Source organism: Sprattus sprattus (genome assembly GCF_963457725.1).
Source record: "Sprattus sprattus genome assembly, chromosome: 4".
In the NCBI taxonomy this organism is placed as follows: Eukaryota; Metazoa; Chordata; class Actinopteri; order Clupeiformes; family Clupeidae; genus Sprattus; species Sprattus sprattus.
The window spans coordinates 23,993,460-24,008,105 of NC_137923.1; the positions used below are offsets into that span (position 1 = coordinate 23,993,460).

At 46.0% G+C, this 14,646-nt stretch overlaps 1 protein-coding gene across 1 annotated transcript in view; it reads left to right on the forward strand.

Moving 5' to 3' along the window:
• LOC308364154 (protein WWC2-like) overlaps positions 1-14,646 on the forward strand; it is a 45,684-nt gene that overhangs the window by 22,223 nt on the left and 8,815 nt on the right. The window contains exons 3-13 of the mRNA XM_080837171.1: positions 2,333-2,536; positions 3,553-3,629; positions 3,762-3,841; positions 5,024-5,153; positions 5,511-5,651; positions 6,687-6,760; positions 7,566-7,808; positions 8,976-9,065; positions 9,243-9,904; positions 12,295-12,415; positions 13,672-13,752. Of these exons, the coding sequence (XP_080693297.1) occupies positions 2,333-2,536; positions 3,553-3,629; positions 3,762-3,841; positions 5,024-5,153; positions 5,511-5,651; positions 6,687-6,760; positions 7,566-7,808; positions 8,976-9,065; positions 9,243-9,904; positions 12,295-12,415; positions 13,672-13,752 (1,903 nt within the window). The remainder of the gene's footprint in view (positions 1-2,332; positions 2,537-3,552; positions 3,630-3,761; positions 3,842-5,023; positions 5,154-5,510; positions 5,652-6,686; positions 6,761-7,565; positions 7,809-8,975; positions 9,066-9,242; positions 9,905-12,294; positions 12,416-13,671; positions 13,753-14,646) is intronic.

Consider the following 14,646-nt stretch of genomic DNA (forward strand, 5'->3'; position numbering starts at 1 on the left):
GTTCAAAGTCCCTTTGGCAAGTTCACCTTAAGGCAAGATTCAGGGGAGGTGAGATCCATCCATGCAGACAATTTGTTTAGTCCAGTGGAGGGCAGGGCAAAGAAACATGTCTTTGATGCGCCCGGAATCGCAGTGCGAGGGATCCTGCCGTGTGATGCACAGGATCAGATGGAGGCAACGGATGTGGAACACTTTCAGGGTCCTTTTCTTCTTGCTGTACACCATCCAAGATTCACATCCATAGAGGGGTGTTAAGATGCAGGTTTTTGTTTGAAGTTGGTTGAGAAAAGACGCATCCGAAGGCTGATCAAATACGGTGGTGACTTGCTTGATCAGAGTTTTTTTTTTTTTTTTTAAGATTTATTTTAGGGATTTTTGCCTTAAATCAGATAGGACAGTGAAGAGAGACAGGAAATGAGCTGGAGAGAGATATGGACTGGGATTGGGAAATGACCGCGAGCCGGATTCAAACCCAGGTCCCCATGGGGATTCGACCCATTCATGGTTCGGGGAAGCTGCCTCTTGCGCCACAGCTTGGCTTGGGCCATGTGCACCCTTTATCCGATGTCTGATCTCTTCAGTCACGGAGGCATCATCGAATATGATACACAAAGAAGTGAGTGTTCTCCAGTGGTGCGTTTCAGACTGGTGATCATTGGATGAAACGCTGTCTGCAAGGCCTTACTTTGTGCCAGCTGTGGCTTTACCGCCTTCATGTCTCACCGCCAAATGGGGACTTTTGCTGTCATGCTATTATGGAACTGACGGAGCGTAGTGAGACATGTCGTTGGCCATCCAAACTCTGTGATGCAACAGTCTTTTCTTGCAGGTGTTCTGAGGACAGCTTGAAGGATGGAGCAACAAGCCTGTGGTCTATCCAACACTCTGCTCCACACATTGTTTAAGTTATGTGGTTACGAATGTTACGACGGCAGACGATGGCATAGTCCAGGCGTTGCCAGTTCTTTGAGCGGGGTCGCATCCAGGTTGTCTTGTGCTTGTCTGGGAATTGTAACATTGTGTTTGTGTGATGGGTAGTTGCTGTTCCAGACAGAATGAGAGTAGACAGAATATGTTGGCATTGATGTTTCCTGTTCTGTTCCTTCCGATGACATATTTCCAGACATCGTAGTTCATGCTCCCCTCTTGCATTGAAATCTCCAAACAGAGCAATTCAACCTGGAGGACTTTGTCAAAACAAACATAGAACTCATCATTTATTTCCTCTGCCAAATCCACTGACTGATACACAAAATTGCCAACCTTGCTTTAAGGACCTGATACACGTCTCCCCTTAGAGTGAATTTAACTAGGGTGCAACTCTTCAACATAAGCAAAGCTGTTTGATGGATCTGATTTCTGAAGAGGGGGGGACAGAGAACATTTAAAAATTGTTGTTCACGGTGGTAGAGAGGTTGCGTAGTCCTTGCTCACACCTTGGTTTCCGTAGCAATCAAGGTAGCACCACTAATGTTGCGCTCCTTGTAGGGCGGACGGTTGTCCTTTAGCCTCGAGTTGATGGAGAGTTTGAATCGTCCAGATTTCGACCATAGTTCTCCCCGACACCATGGTGAGGACTCCCGTGGTGGTGAAAGAGAGGGAGGAGCGTATGTTCCTTAGGAAACTCCGTCTTCGCCTCGTTCTCCAACTCAGCCACTGATAATTTGCTCTGGGCCTTCTCTCTATTTGTCTGACCTTTTAAAAAAAAAAAAAAAAAATAAAAAAAAAAAAACACTTTAGCGCTTACACACTAAGGCACTCTTAGCTCTTGTAACACTTCAGGGTATCTGTGCTATAAGGTCTGCTTTGCATATTTCAGTGAATACACCAACAATGGGACTTGGTGTTTGCTTCACAACAACAAAGTCCATAGATTATCATATTATTAGCAAAAGTAGAGGGGGATAGAGTGAAATGTGAAAGTGAGAGCAAGCAAGTATTCAACCCCTTCCAGTGTGATATGCACCTCTCATCCCTCCCCTTTTAGATGCCCTTTAATTAAAAGGTATGCACTAGCCATTTGGGGTGTTGTGGGATGTAGAACGTTGTGTTTTTTTTTTACAACCAGTGGTATTTGGGCTGTTTATAGGGCACCTGGTGCTTAAACTGTGGGTTTACAAAGCATGTCCAATGGTCATGAAAGACCTGGGAGTCTATGAGTTTGTGTTGCATTAATATGGAAGTCATTTTCAACATTCTCTGCTCTGCAGTAATACTGATGTATTTTCTGTCTCTGTCTCTGTCTCTGTCTCTGTCTCTGTCTCTCCCTCTCCCTGTCTCTCCCTCTCCCTGTCTCTGTCTCTGTCTCTGTCTCTCTCTCTCTCTCTGGCAGGGAATACTCAGCTGGAGGACCCGCGGAAGGCATGGCGTGGGGAGCAGGAGCGCATGCTGAAGGACTACCTGACGGTGGCCCAGGACTCACTCAGCGCCCAGAAGGAGCTCTACCAGGTCAAAGAGCAGCGGCTGGCACTCGCCCTCGATGAGTATGTGCGCCTCAACGATGCCTACAAGGAGAAGTCCAGCTCGCGCACCAGCTGTGAGGACGCCCACACCTACCGTCACTTACACATAAGCACACAAGGCGTTGAGATCCAGCACCTGCAATAGTTAGTGTAATCGCGTCAGCATGTTGCAATCCTAGTGCTGCTCTTCATAAGTGTTCTTTTATTTCTTCTTCTTCTCTATTCCACACTTTGGCAAAGCTTCTGCTCCTGACACTTTTGAGAACATGTCCGTCCTGATCCTGGGCAGTGCACGTGTAAAAATGTTTGCAGTCCCTCAAGTCATTCATTCGTTTTTGCAAATTCTCAATGCCAGCTTTATGCAACCACATAAATGTTTACAGCTAACATTGCATCTAACATTTTAACCTTCATGGATACTTATCTGCTTTTTAAATAAATGAAGAAACCACCAATACTGGATTATTAACAGCCTACATGTCAAGGTAATGCCTACTATAACCAACCACTCGTTAAGTTGCTAGCATAGCTAGTAAGCGGTCAGTCAACAGCTAACATTAGCTAACTAGCCTATAATAACCTACGATTGATCACTAAAATGAGTTTCGGTCCACACATCAGCTTATACGCGCTAGACCAAGAACTTGGCTACATTAATCTGAGCTTTACTCCCTTAGCCGCAGTCTCCTCTTCAATGTTCAGCTCTGCTAAAGTGTAAGGTATAGTTCTGCGGACACAGTCTGTGCACATGACGCAGTGTGGATGACGCAAATTTCTTGAATTTGACCCTTTTCAAAAAGAACGGTTGCTGTGTATATTGTGACACAATTGTAAACACAAGGCTAAAACATTTTTAGTACAAAGCAAAAGTGTGGCAGTATTGTCCAACCAGTCGGGTCAAACCACTCTTCAGTATGATGAAGAGTTAGCTTTTATGTAGCTTGAATAGAGTAATAAAACCACGGATTGCTCATGCGATGCAACACACTGATGAAAATGCATCTTTAGTCATCATTTAGCATGGAAGCTATACAAGTGAAACCTTCTCATCCTTTTCCTATCCACTTTTACCTCTTTCCCACTCTATTAGTATTCTCAGGATCATCATCAAGCACAAAATATGACCCTGACATCTTAAAGGCAGAGATCTCGACGACAAAAGTTAGGGTGAGAAATTAACCCCTTCTCCCTTTGATCCTTGCCAGTATAATCATTCCTATCTTTTGTCGGTGAATTGTTTTGTATAGAAAGACTGTAAAAAGGCTGAATTCTCCATGTGGTTATATATTGTCCTTATAGGTAAATAAGCTGAAGAGAGAGTTGTTACAGATGAGACAAGAACTTCTCTACAAAGAGCAGGGCTTTGAAACCCTGCAACAGTAAGTGACTTTATAATACACACCTGTTTGATTGTGCTCATATGTACGCATAATAGTGACATCAACCAAGATGTGCCTTTAAATTACTGATGGCACAGTCTCTTTAAGGCTTGGTAAACCATCATGTAGACATGCATAGCTTTTATGTCCTATGGCACTGTTTAAATTAGCCTGGAGAAAGAGGGGCTGACAGAGTAGGTAAGGGCATGAAAGATAGAATGTGTCATTCATGTGTCTGAGTGTTGACCCTTATCCTACACTGCAACCATGGATGGTGTTCAGTTGTGAACGAGGATCATTGCCCTGTCTCTGATGCATCAGCACAGCGCTGTCATAACATTCTCCCAGTAGTATAACAGTAGTATAACACACACATACGTATGTACACATACACACGTACACACCAGACACACACACACGTACACACACACACACGTACACACACAAACACGTACAAACACAAACACGTACAGGTGTATTGAGCGTTGAGGCTTTCCGGTTTAAGGCCTGTTACACTCTACTACACTTGATGATGTAGCTCAGTGGATTGCTCTGTGCTCACATCTTTGCTTTTTATTTACATAAGAACAGGGATGACGAGGCAAAATAGAACACAAACCAAATTTGGTGCTCTTTCGGTGTTCTGCTAATTCATTTCTCTGAGTGCCATTAACCAGTGCCTTATAGGCATAGCTGTCACTACAGAAGCATTAACCAAGACAACATTTGTTTGATATTTTATGCTTACTCTTATCTTTCGCTCTCAGGTCAGGTTTTTAAAATGGTATGGTTGTAAAAGGCACTCAGTGACCATCTCCTTCTTCACCATTGTGCTTTGATTGTCGATGTTCTTCTGAAGAGCATTGTTTCATCAAGCACATTCAAATGCCAGCTTGCCCCCCACCACATGAAACACAACCACACGCGACACTGGTTACGGATAAAAAAAAATTTAAGTTGGAGCTGTTTGCCAGACTCCAGACCACTCATCTTGACAGTCTGGTCGAGTTAGTAAGCGATCAAATGAAGTTACCTGATTGACTTAAGAGACTGACACAGATGCGCACCTGTCTCTGTGTGCAGCTGCCAGCTTCGATTTCAGCAGTGACGTATTAAGTCGCAGTGAAATGAGAAGTCAATTATCTATTAGTTAATTTGGCTCTCCCTCCTCCTTGCATCCAGGATTGACCAAAAAATGTCCGGAGATCAGAGCGGCTACCGGCTGAAGGAGGCCAAGGCCATCGTGACCGAGCTCAAGTCCCTCCGCAAGGCCATCAGCTCCGGGGAGAAGGAGAAGCAGGACCTCATGCAGGTGTGTGTTTGCAGGAGGTGTTTTAGAATGGACGGAGGTAATGTTTAAATAGCGTATTTGTGTGTTATGACAGCCGGGGTGTAATAAGTGGTTGTCGGTTTGTTGTGGGAGCAGCGTTATGTATAAGAGGACAGGTGTCCTTAATCACCAATCTCTGACTGTGGAGTCTGTAAGGCTATCTTTCAGTCAAGAGCTGATGTGAATTCCTAGTTTGGAAAGTTGGACTTTATGTGATTTATTTTCGGCCTTTCTTTGTAAAGCTTACTCTCTACATGTATGTGCATTTGTTAATTCTCATTTTTGAATGGTTTAAATTTTTTTTTTTTTTAAATATACGTTTCTGTAATTCTTCCTCAGTGTTTGGCCAAGCTGAAGGAGCGATTCTATGCTCAGAATATTGGTCGGTCGGAACCTGACCTGAGGAACACAGCAGGATCTCAACCGTCGCTCTCCAGACAGACATTGGACGCTGGCTCTCAAACGGACGTCTCCGGAGAGGTCAGTGAGGATCAGGTCAAATCATGGGTCAGGCTACTGGCATCCAGTAATGCTCTGGTTGTGACTTAGTCATGAGGGCGAGGGGGTAGCCTCTCTGTATGGCATGTTCTGTAGCACATTCTTTCATGGCTATGCAAGTAGGGTTTTAATGAGCCTTCTGAGGGTAGCAAAGAGTAAAAATGAGACCCTTCCTATTCCAAATACAGAGCCCACATATACATATATATATATATATATATACACACACACACACACACACACACACACACACAAGTTTTCCTTGTCCAAGCTTTGTAAGATGTCTACATTCCAAAGCTGTGGATGGCGGGGTGAGGAGTGCAAGCTGCCATGGGCAAACAGGCTGTGTGTTATCTGCACCAGACTCCTTCTCAGCCCCCAGACCTCCTCTGGCTCTCTCGAATGCAGGCTGTTTTCTCCTCCTCCCCCTGTGGAATGCTCCCCTGCTCTGGGGCCTTCCCGATGGAATGGGCTCTTCAGGCATGGGGAGGGGCGGGGGGGATATGATAGCCTAGCACAAGCTGAATTACTGTGCATGCTTGGGCACACACACACACACACACACACACCACAGAAACTCACAGGTTCAGAGTAGGAGAGTAAGTAGCTTAGAGAGTGGTGCGGTTCTCTCTCTCTCTCTCTCCTGCTTCCTCCCTTGCTCTCTGAATCTCTCTCCCTCTCTGAGTTTGAGGCTGGAATGCTGACTGGGTAGAGGGGTGGGGGTGGTGTTGGGCGACTTTAATGATGTTAAATCTGCTCATTGGAAGCGGCTCCATGTGATGTTTTTGCGCTTTCGCGCTGACCCCAAGTCAGAACGAAGTAGGCGAGAGGTCAACGGGGCGTGAGGGCAGTCACACCGGTGGATGTGAACGCTGCTCTACAAATGCCTCACATGTGTTAAGTGTCTGTCTCTCCCTCACATTCTTTCTCTCTCTCCACCTCCTCTCTTCCTCTCTCTCTATCTCGCTCTCTTTTCCCTTCTCTCTCTCTCTCTCTGCCTGTCTCTGTCTCTCTTAGGCCGGTTTGAGGAGCAGGTCATCTGTGGCTGAAAAGGTCAGATTGAGCCTACAGTATGAGGAGGCCAAAAGAAGGTATTGTGTTTCCTCAGTTTCTCTTGCTCCCTCCTTTCCTTCTTTCCCTTCATTCCCAACATCCACTCAGTTACACGCCAGCAAACTGTTCCCTCATTAAAGAGTGATGCCAGCATGCAGTTTGTCACTGTGTGTGTGTCTGTTACCGTCACTATACATTAGATTTCTGTTCTGTATGTTCTCCACGTCTATTTTTGGGTGCATATGTTTAGCTTTACATTTCCAAGTGCCGTCTTTTGGCAGGGTGTGTTCCCGACAGGCTCTTGTTTTAAAACATTAACAGTACAGTGCGTGATTGGGATGTGTGTGTGTGTGTGTGTGTGTGTGTGTGTGTGCATGTGTGTGTGGAGGGGTGGGGATATTGTAGGCACGGGCAGGTAGCCCCCCTTCTCTCTGGACAGACAGACTAATCCCCAGCGTTTGGGCTCGCAGACAGTCTAATCCCGCAGCATGAATCAGGCCCAGCTACAGCAGGTGTTTCCCCCTGTGCCAGGCCGTGGAGGCACTCAGGCCGCTCTCTGCTCACAGAGCCACAGCTTCAACCCACCCTGCTGGAGGACATGGCTGCTTTCTCAGCCTCTTTTCTCTGCTCTCTCTCTCTCTCTCCCTCTCTCTCCCTCTCTCTCCTCCTTTGGCTGACTATGATCTTCTCTTTGATCTTAATTTTCTTTCTGTGTGTGTACAAAGTTGTTTTGTCTGCAATTCTGCTCTGCAGTAATACTGATGTATGTTCTCTCTCTCTCTCTCTCTCTCTCTCTCTCTCTCCCCTTCTCCTTCTCTCTCTCTCCCTCTCTCTCTGTCACAGTATGGCCAACCTGAAGATTGAACTGGCCAAGCTGGAGGGCGAGGCGTGGCCGGGCTCGGTGGATGTGGAGCGTGAGCGCCTGCTCCTGCTCAGTGAGAAGGAGGAACTGCTGAAGGAGCTGCAGTTTGTGTCGCCACGGCGACGCTCCGTGGCCGAGCTGCATCGGCTGGAGCAGGAGCGGTCGCGCCTGGAGGAGGACCTGCAGGCCGTCAGGACCACGCCCAGCCAGGCCCTGGCACAGAGGTGAGGAGGGGCACAGTCTTTTTGTACGTGGGGACCCTTCACAAGGACTGACGTAAGGGTTGTGTGTGTGTGTGTGTGTGTGTGTGTGTGTGTGTGTGTGTGTGTGTGTGTGTGTGTGTGTGTGTGTGTGTGGGCGGGCCAAGTGCTCCATATGGACTGTCTGTCAAGAGCCCAGTCTGCACACCCAGGAGCTGGCATGGATGCAAGAAATGTATTTCTACTGCCAGTGTGGTGTGTGAAGTCCATGATGGAGCCTTAGCCATGTCTGTATCGGTCTGAAGGGTCTATTGGTCATATGGGCTGACAGTCATGAACAACTCTGCCCCCCTTCCTACCCCGTGTGTGCAATCAGTCACCAGTCTGTCGACAGAGACGCCACTTAGTGAGTCGAGCTGCACAGCCCGGTCTCCAGCTTTTTAGAATGACTGAGAACTAGTCCGTTATCTCTCAACCCACATAATCACAGCATGAGAAGTCACCAGGAACAGCCAACACAAATCCATTCCAAAAGCCGTGTGTGTGTGTGTGTGTGTGTTAGTGTGTTTGTGTGCGTGCGTGCATGGGTTCCGGGCACTTTCCGGGCCGTCTCCTCTGAGAACCGTCTGCCAGCTTGATAATGATAAGGGAGGTGGGGGTTGGGGGGGTGGGGTGCCTTTTGTGAAGCCCTTCTGATAAGCCCGGACCAGTTTTCTGCCTACAAGGTTGTTGTTTCTATTTATAATGAATGCAACAAAAGGGTACACACACACTAGGTGCCTTTAATTACATCATTTGCATGTTAATTGTGTGGTAATTGTTGTGTTCAATGATGGTGCAACACCCCAGCAAGGGCAACACTAGTGACACCGTAATTGACGACATTGTGGTTTTTAGATACCTAATTGTAATTACATATCGGTGTATGTGTGTGTGTGTACGCTGTTTATCACGTGGAAGATAAACACACTCACTCTATGTTGGAAGCAGCTGATTGCACTGTGTCTGTGCAATTAGTTGCTGTATGATTGCTCCACTGGTTCAACAGTAATTAAGGGCAGTGTTGTTTTATCTGCGCTAATGCTACTGTAGCCACACAGAGTAGTGTTCCACCAGGAAACAAAAGGCAAGTAGAGAAGAGACTTTCACATGTTTGAAGTGTCTTTTTTTGTGTGTGTGTTTTTTTTGCAGGCTGAAAATTCAGGAGAGGCGGCGGGTTCTTGTGCAGAGGCTAGCAGAATCTACACGCTTGGCGACCATGCTCCAGTCCCAACTCAAAAGGTGAGATTTCACACACACACACACACACACACACACACACACACACACACACACACACACACACACACACACACACACACACACACACACACACAGATTTGAGTCATTGTGTCTGTGTCGGCGAGTCTACCATGTTCTCCTCTGTCTCGGTCTCTATACCCCCCCCCCCTCCTGCAGTCTGTCGGCCAGCACCCTGTCGGTGTCGTCGGGCAGTAGCCTGGGCTCCCTGGCCTCCAGCCGGGGCTCCCTCAACACCTCCAGCAGCCGCGGCTCGCTCAACTCCCTCAGCTCTGGGGACCTGTTCTACAGCAGCCAGCCTGACAGCGCCCCACTGGACCTGGACTACCAGTTCAAGCTGGACCTCCTGCTCCAGGAACAGCTCCAGTCCTCCTCCTACGGGCCCCCGGGCCCTATCACCACCATCCATGAGCATGAGGTGGCCAGGACCCCTTCCTCCTCCTCCTGTACGGGGCACCCTTCTTCTTCTCCCCCCGGCATCACCTTCTCCACCAACCCCCACTCCGAAGGCCCTGGCCCAGCCCTCTGCGTGCCACCCAAGTCGGCTGAGCCCTCCAAGTCGGTCACGTCACTGTCATCGCGTTCCTCGCTGTCCTCCCTCTCACCGCCCGGCTCACCACTGGTGCTGGAGGGCACGGTCCTGCACCCCTCGGCCCAGGACGCCCCCGCACAGGACTACGGTGAAGGGGAGCTGGTGGGGGACTTTACTGGGCTGGGCTTCTACGAGAGCACGCCGGTGTTTGACCCCGAGAATGGGGACAAGGAGTTGGGTGAGGGAGTGCGAAGGGTACCCCTGACCACTCTACAAGAAGGCATGACGGGTGAGCAGAAATAGGGTACCCATTGGTAATATAATTAGTGTCATGGCTCAACCACACAAAATTGCAAAGCACTGCTGCCCTTCTTGCCCTTCTTAAGTTTTACATATCATTTTCTTTATTTCTCTATAATTATTCCACCCCTTTTTTGGCGCTGCTTCTGTGCCTAGCACTTCTGACATATCGACACCCTAGCACTGAAACGTCCGTCTTGAACACCTGTCGTCATGTCATCCCTCTTTTTTGCCCACCAATTGAAATAAACGGTGGAAAGCTAACCTGACGTTACGCACTCCGCCAGCTGTAGCCTACACTAAGTGTAGCTGGCATAGCTGGTGATTATTTGGACGCATTACATTTTTAAGTGGCAGTGCACTATGAATCAGTGTTAGCCGACGTCATTGTGTAGTACTTATCTTTTCAACTGAGTATGAAAATAACATTCATAAAACTCAGTGCACAAATGAACAAAAGATAATTTTAAATAACACTTGTCTGTACATGTTAGTCTATTTAGTTTTTCTCATAACACTGCTGCCATAATCAAGAAGCCTTACTAAATACCATACCTAACCAGTGCTTCAAGCCCTAAATCTTTCATTTCAAACACACCATTGAGTTTAGATATCAGTGGTTAGCATTACTTCCCTAAGACATTTATCCCTACAGCCTTTCACACGCAATGCAGCTTTTAGCATAGTTACGAGAAGTGCAGTTCTGTTCAGCGTAGTTATTGTGTGTATAGTTATTAATAATAATTTGGTTTTAGTGGACCGAAGTGTGGATATATAAGACAAACACTACCTTTAGTATCTGGCATTTGTGAAGTAGTTTCCCTCATGCTTTGAGAGCCAGTGATGGCAGCATGTTGGCTCCAGCCCCATAGCTGCAGTGTTTCAACATTCTCCTGTGTTGATCTGCAGCCAGCTTGGAAGGAGAGAACTTTGAGCATCACAGGAAATATACACCGCCAGTTTTACCCTCACAGTCATGATGACCGATTATGTTCCGCTGCAGCGAGAGTGTGTGTTTATCTATCGTGTCCAACGTCGTCACAGTCATATCGACCATCCCAGTGAATCATGTCAGCCCTGATCCACGACACCTTTATGGGCTCTGATTTTGAAAGGAGGCTGCAGACAGGTTCATGAGTGAGCCAATGCTGTGCCTGGCCTTGAGCTTTACAGGCAAAGATGGTTTGTTGTGCTGCTGAATGGTTTCCAATTATGTGTATTAATACCAGATCGATGAAAGTACAGAACGTAATATGTTTCAGATTGGCTTTGAGGAAATAACACAATGGCATTGTAAATTTACATCCAGCATAATCTACAGACCACATCCTAGCTTCAGATGAGGCATTTTTTGAAAGTTTTAAAAGTTTTGAAGAAATTGCTTTGCAAAGATGAAACAAGACAGATGACCTTGTAGGTACTCTTACGCAAAGATTTTACAAGACATGTCTCCCTATTTTGATTAACTGTGAGCTTAAGTTTACAAAGAAACTGTTGTAGGAGAACTCCCTTGAGCTGTTTAGAATGGATGCGTTTTGAGAAGAGAAGATCAATTTTGCTGGGTTTGGCTCAGCAGGTGTGCTTAAAAGAAAGGAGCTATAGTCTTTTAGGACAAGAATCCCAATGAAGACCCTCTAAAATCCTACTTGACAATATTTGGAGTTGTATTAAACACGTTTGTGGTGACAAACGTCCAGTGTGGCTTACACAATCTGGATATACAAGTTCTTTTTCATGAAATGTTCAAAAAGCCTTGCCATCATTACACTCCCACAGTTTCTGTATTGTGTAGATAAAATATCTAGTGGAAAGGTCAAATAAAGAGGGGGGGGTGTTTTAAGTCTTTAAGTCAGTCCCTTACATGATGATCTGCACAGTGCATTCTGGTGGACGTCTCTTTTTCTTTTTTAGTGGCTTTGATTCAATCGATAAGCAAAGGCGCTTTTCCAAGCACATCCAAGGCACAATGGACAGCTGAAAAATAGCCCTCTTTTACCTGTGACTGCGGGAAGTTATTTCCCCTATTTTCTAGGTCCTCAAACCTGCAAGTGTCTGCTGGTGTAACACTGCCATCTATTGTCAGCCAGTGGGAACTACACAGAATAACTGCAGGAAGGAAGGTTTTACTTTGCTGTGTGTGTGAGACAAATGATTGTGCTGCGTGCCTGTACACACATTTTTTGGTGTAGAATGAATACTGGGCCACTCTTGAAAATACTTAAAATAAGCAGTGTGAAATATTCCCTCATTACATATGCGGTAATATTTTATAACATTATTCACATATATTTGTTATTGCCTGTCTACAAATGGTTGACTTAGGATAATATTATGAAGGGTGAGTCATGTACAACTGTCTCTCTCTGTGTCTCTCTGAAGATGTAGAATTTGCACGGCACTCTGCGGACTCTCTGGAGGACAAGCCATCGTGTGTGTCTGCTGCCGTGTCAGACGAGTCTGTGGCTGGTGACAGCGGCGTGTACGAGGCGTCTGTCAAACGGTAAACCCACCACTCCCCCTCCCCTCTCCTCTCTCTCCTGCTCTCCTCTGTCAGCTTCTTTGCCAGCCTCAGTCCAGGAAGAATTTATTTTCAGTCAATGATAAAACCCATTTTCAGGTTGCTGGCATTTACCGTCACCGTTATCGTTACTTTTTAGGATAGATTACGCCCGATAGATTACGCTTTTATAAAATGTAAAATGTTGACAATATTAACGCCAGCATTGATGTGTTTTCATCACAGTACTCATATCATTAAGGTTATTGCAAAAAAAAATAATTGAAAAGGTACTGCACACTTAAATGTATCTTTTTTTTGTGATAATCGGTTAATACTGGCTAATGGAAACACTGCATCCTACAATTTTTTTCCTCCCTCCATTTGGGAGCCTTTCAGTTTGAGGAGGTCAGCTTTGAGCTTTGCACAATCACCTGCAGAGGTCGGCACCATTCACTGGGAAGCAGTGGCACTCAGCCCAGCTGGTTGAACTCTTAAAAACCTATCCCGTCCAGCTTCACCTACAGCCTTTCTTTTACCATTGTGTGTACAAACACACACACAAACACTCACACTCACACTCACACACACACACACACACACACACACACACACACACGCACACACACGCACACACACACGTAAAGGTGTTAAGCCGGTCAGGCTGTGCTGCTGTGTTTTTCATGTATACAGGAAGGCTTCTTTGTGGGTGCAATCCTTCTTCCTTTAGCTGAAGGCCCAGACACAAAAGCTGGTAGTAGTGTTAGGCACAGCCCGCTCACACGCACACATCCCAGCAGTTGAAAGAAATGATAATGACCACTCATTCAGCATTATTATTGTCTTCTTTATCACCTTACCATTTTCTCCGTCAACCTCTCAGACATTGTTTGTGTATTTACCTGCAGCTATGATGCCCCCGGCTCCCAGCATTTCTCTTTTTTCTGACTTTTTAATTTATCTCTGTATATTTACTGCCTTTATCTCTCTGCTGTTCCTCTCACACTCTGTTCTCTGTTGAGACTCAGTCCTTTCTTCCTCCTTGCTCTCTGTCTGGTGTGGTCTAATTAGACCACTTGGCAGGGGCAGGCTCCCAGGGTGCTTCACTTCAGAAGGGCCTTGCCGTGTGTAATTAATCTGATCAGAGACCCTTCACCCAGCCCCTTCAACAGGGACAGGAAATGAAAAAATAATAGCTCCAACCTGAAGTCATACTCAAGTGTGTGTTTGTGTGTGCATGTGTGTGTGTTTATGTCCAGGTCAAATGAAGCCGAAGACCCTGTATATATTGAGGACGAGCCAATTCTACCTGAGACAGCCCAAGTTCAGATGGGGATGAAGTAAGTAAACATACACACCAACTCAGAAACACACCCAGTGTCTGGCCAACACTTGACCACAATGCGCTCCAAAGGGTCCTCATACCATTTATGGTTGTGTTTCACTGCTTTCCACAACCTTAAGGAAAAGTGCTTTTTAAGATTCCTGAAAATGAACACAGAACTCTATTGAAAGGGCGGTTTGGGCTGTAAGTAATGTAGTTTGTTACCATTTTAACCCCACTTGTACACATGAATTAACTTGATGTGTTCTGGGAGTTCTTGGACATTATGTGTGTCTCTGTGTGTGTGTTGCAGTTCATATATGTTGATCACTTGACCATCAGTATCCCTCTTCTACCCAATGCACACATGCTCACACACACTCACACAGCCTAGATAAGACACAAGCTCTCCAGGTGTCTCTTGTACAAAACTTGCATAGAATTTATACTAAAACATAGCATATGCACAAAAACATTCAGATGTATGAAACGCACAAGATTCCACGCACCTTTTCTTTGTACATTACAAAATGCAAAATGGCAAAAGCAAACAGCCACTAAGCACAGACTCCCAAGAGGATAGCTCTTGGAATCCTAAAACGGTTGACAAGCCAGTCATCATCATGCACAAGAAGTTAGCACAGTCTCTAAATACACATTCCCTTTTAATTTAGCCATTGGCAATATCCTTTTAGGCTACACCTAACTGCATACACCTGTCGTTATTTCCAATAAGGCCCATTTGTCAATACTGTGCTAATCATTTTGAAAGCCTACCAACTGGTAAACTAAAAATGTTTGAAGTTGCGCTGCATAGCCTATAAGTGTCTCCAGCTGAAAAAAACATTAGAAATGTGAGCACACCAGAGATGAAGTTGGCGTGGAGGAACGTTCTCGCGTTTATTTCACT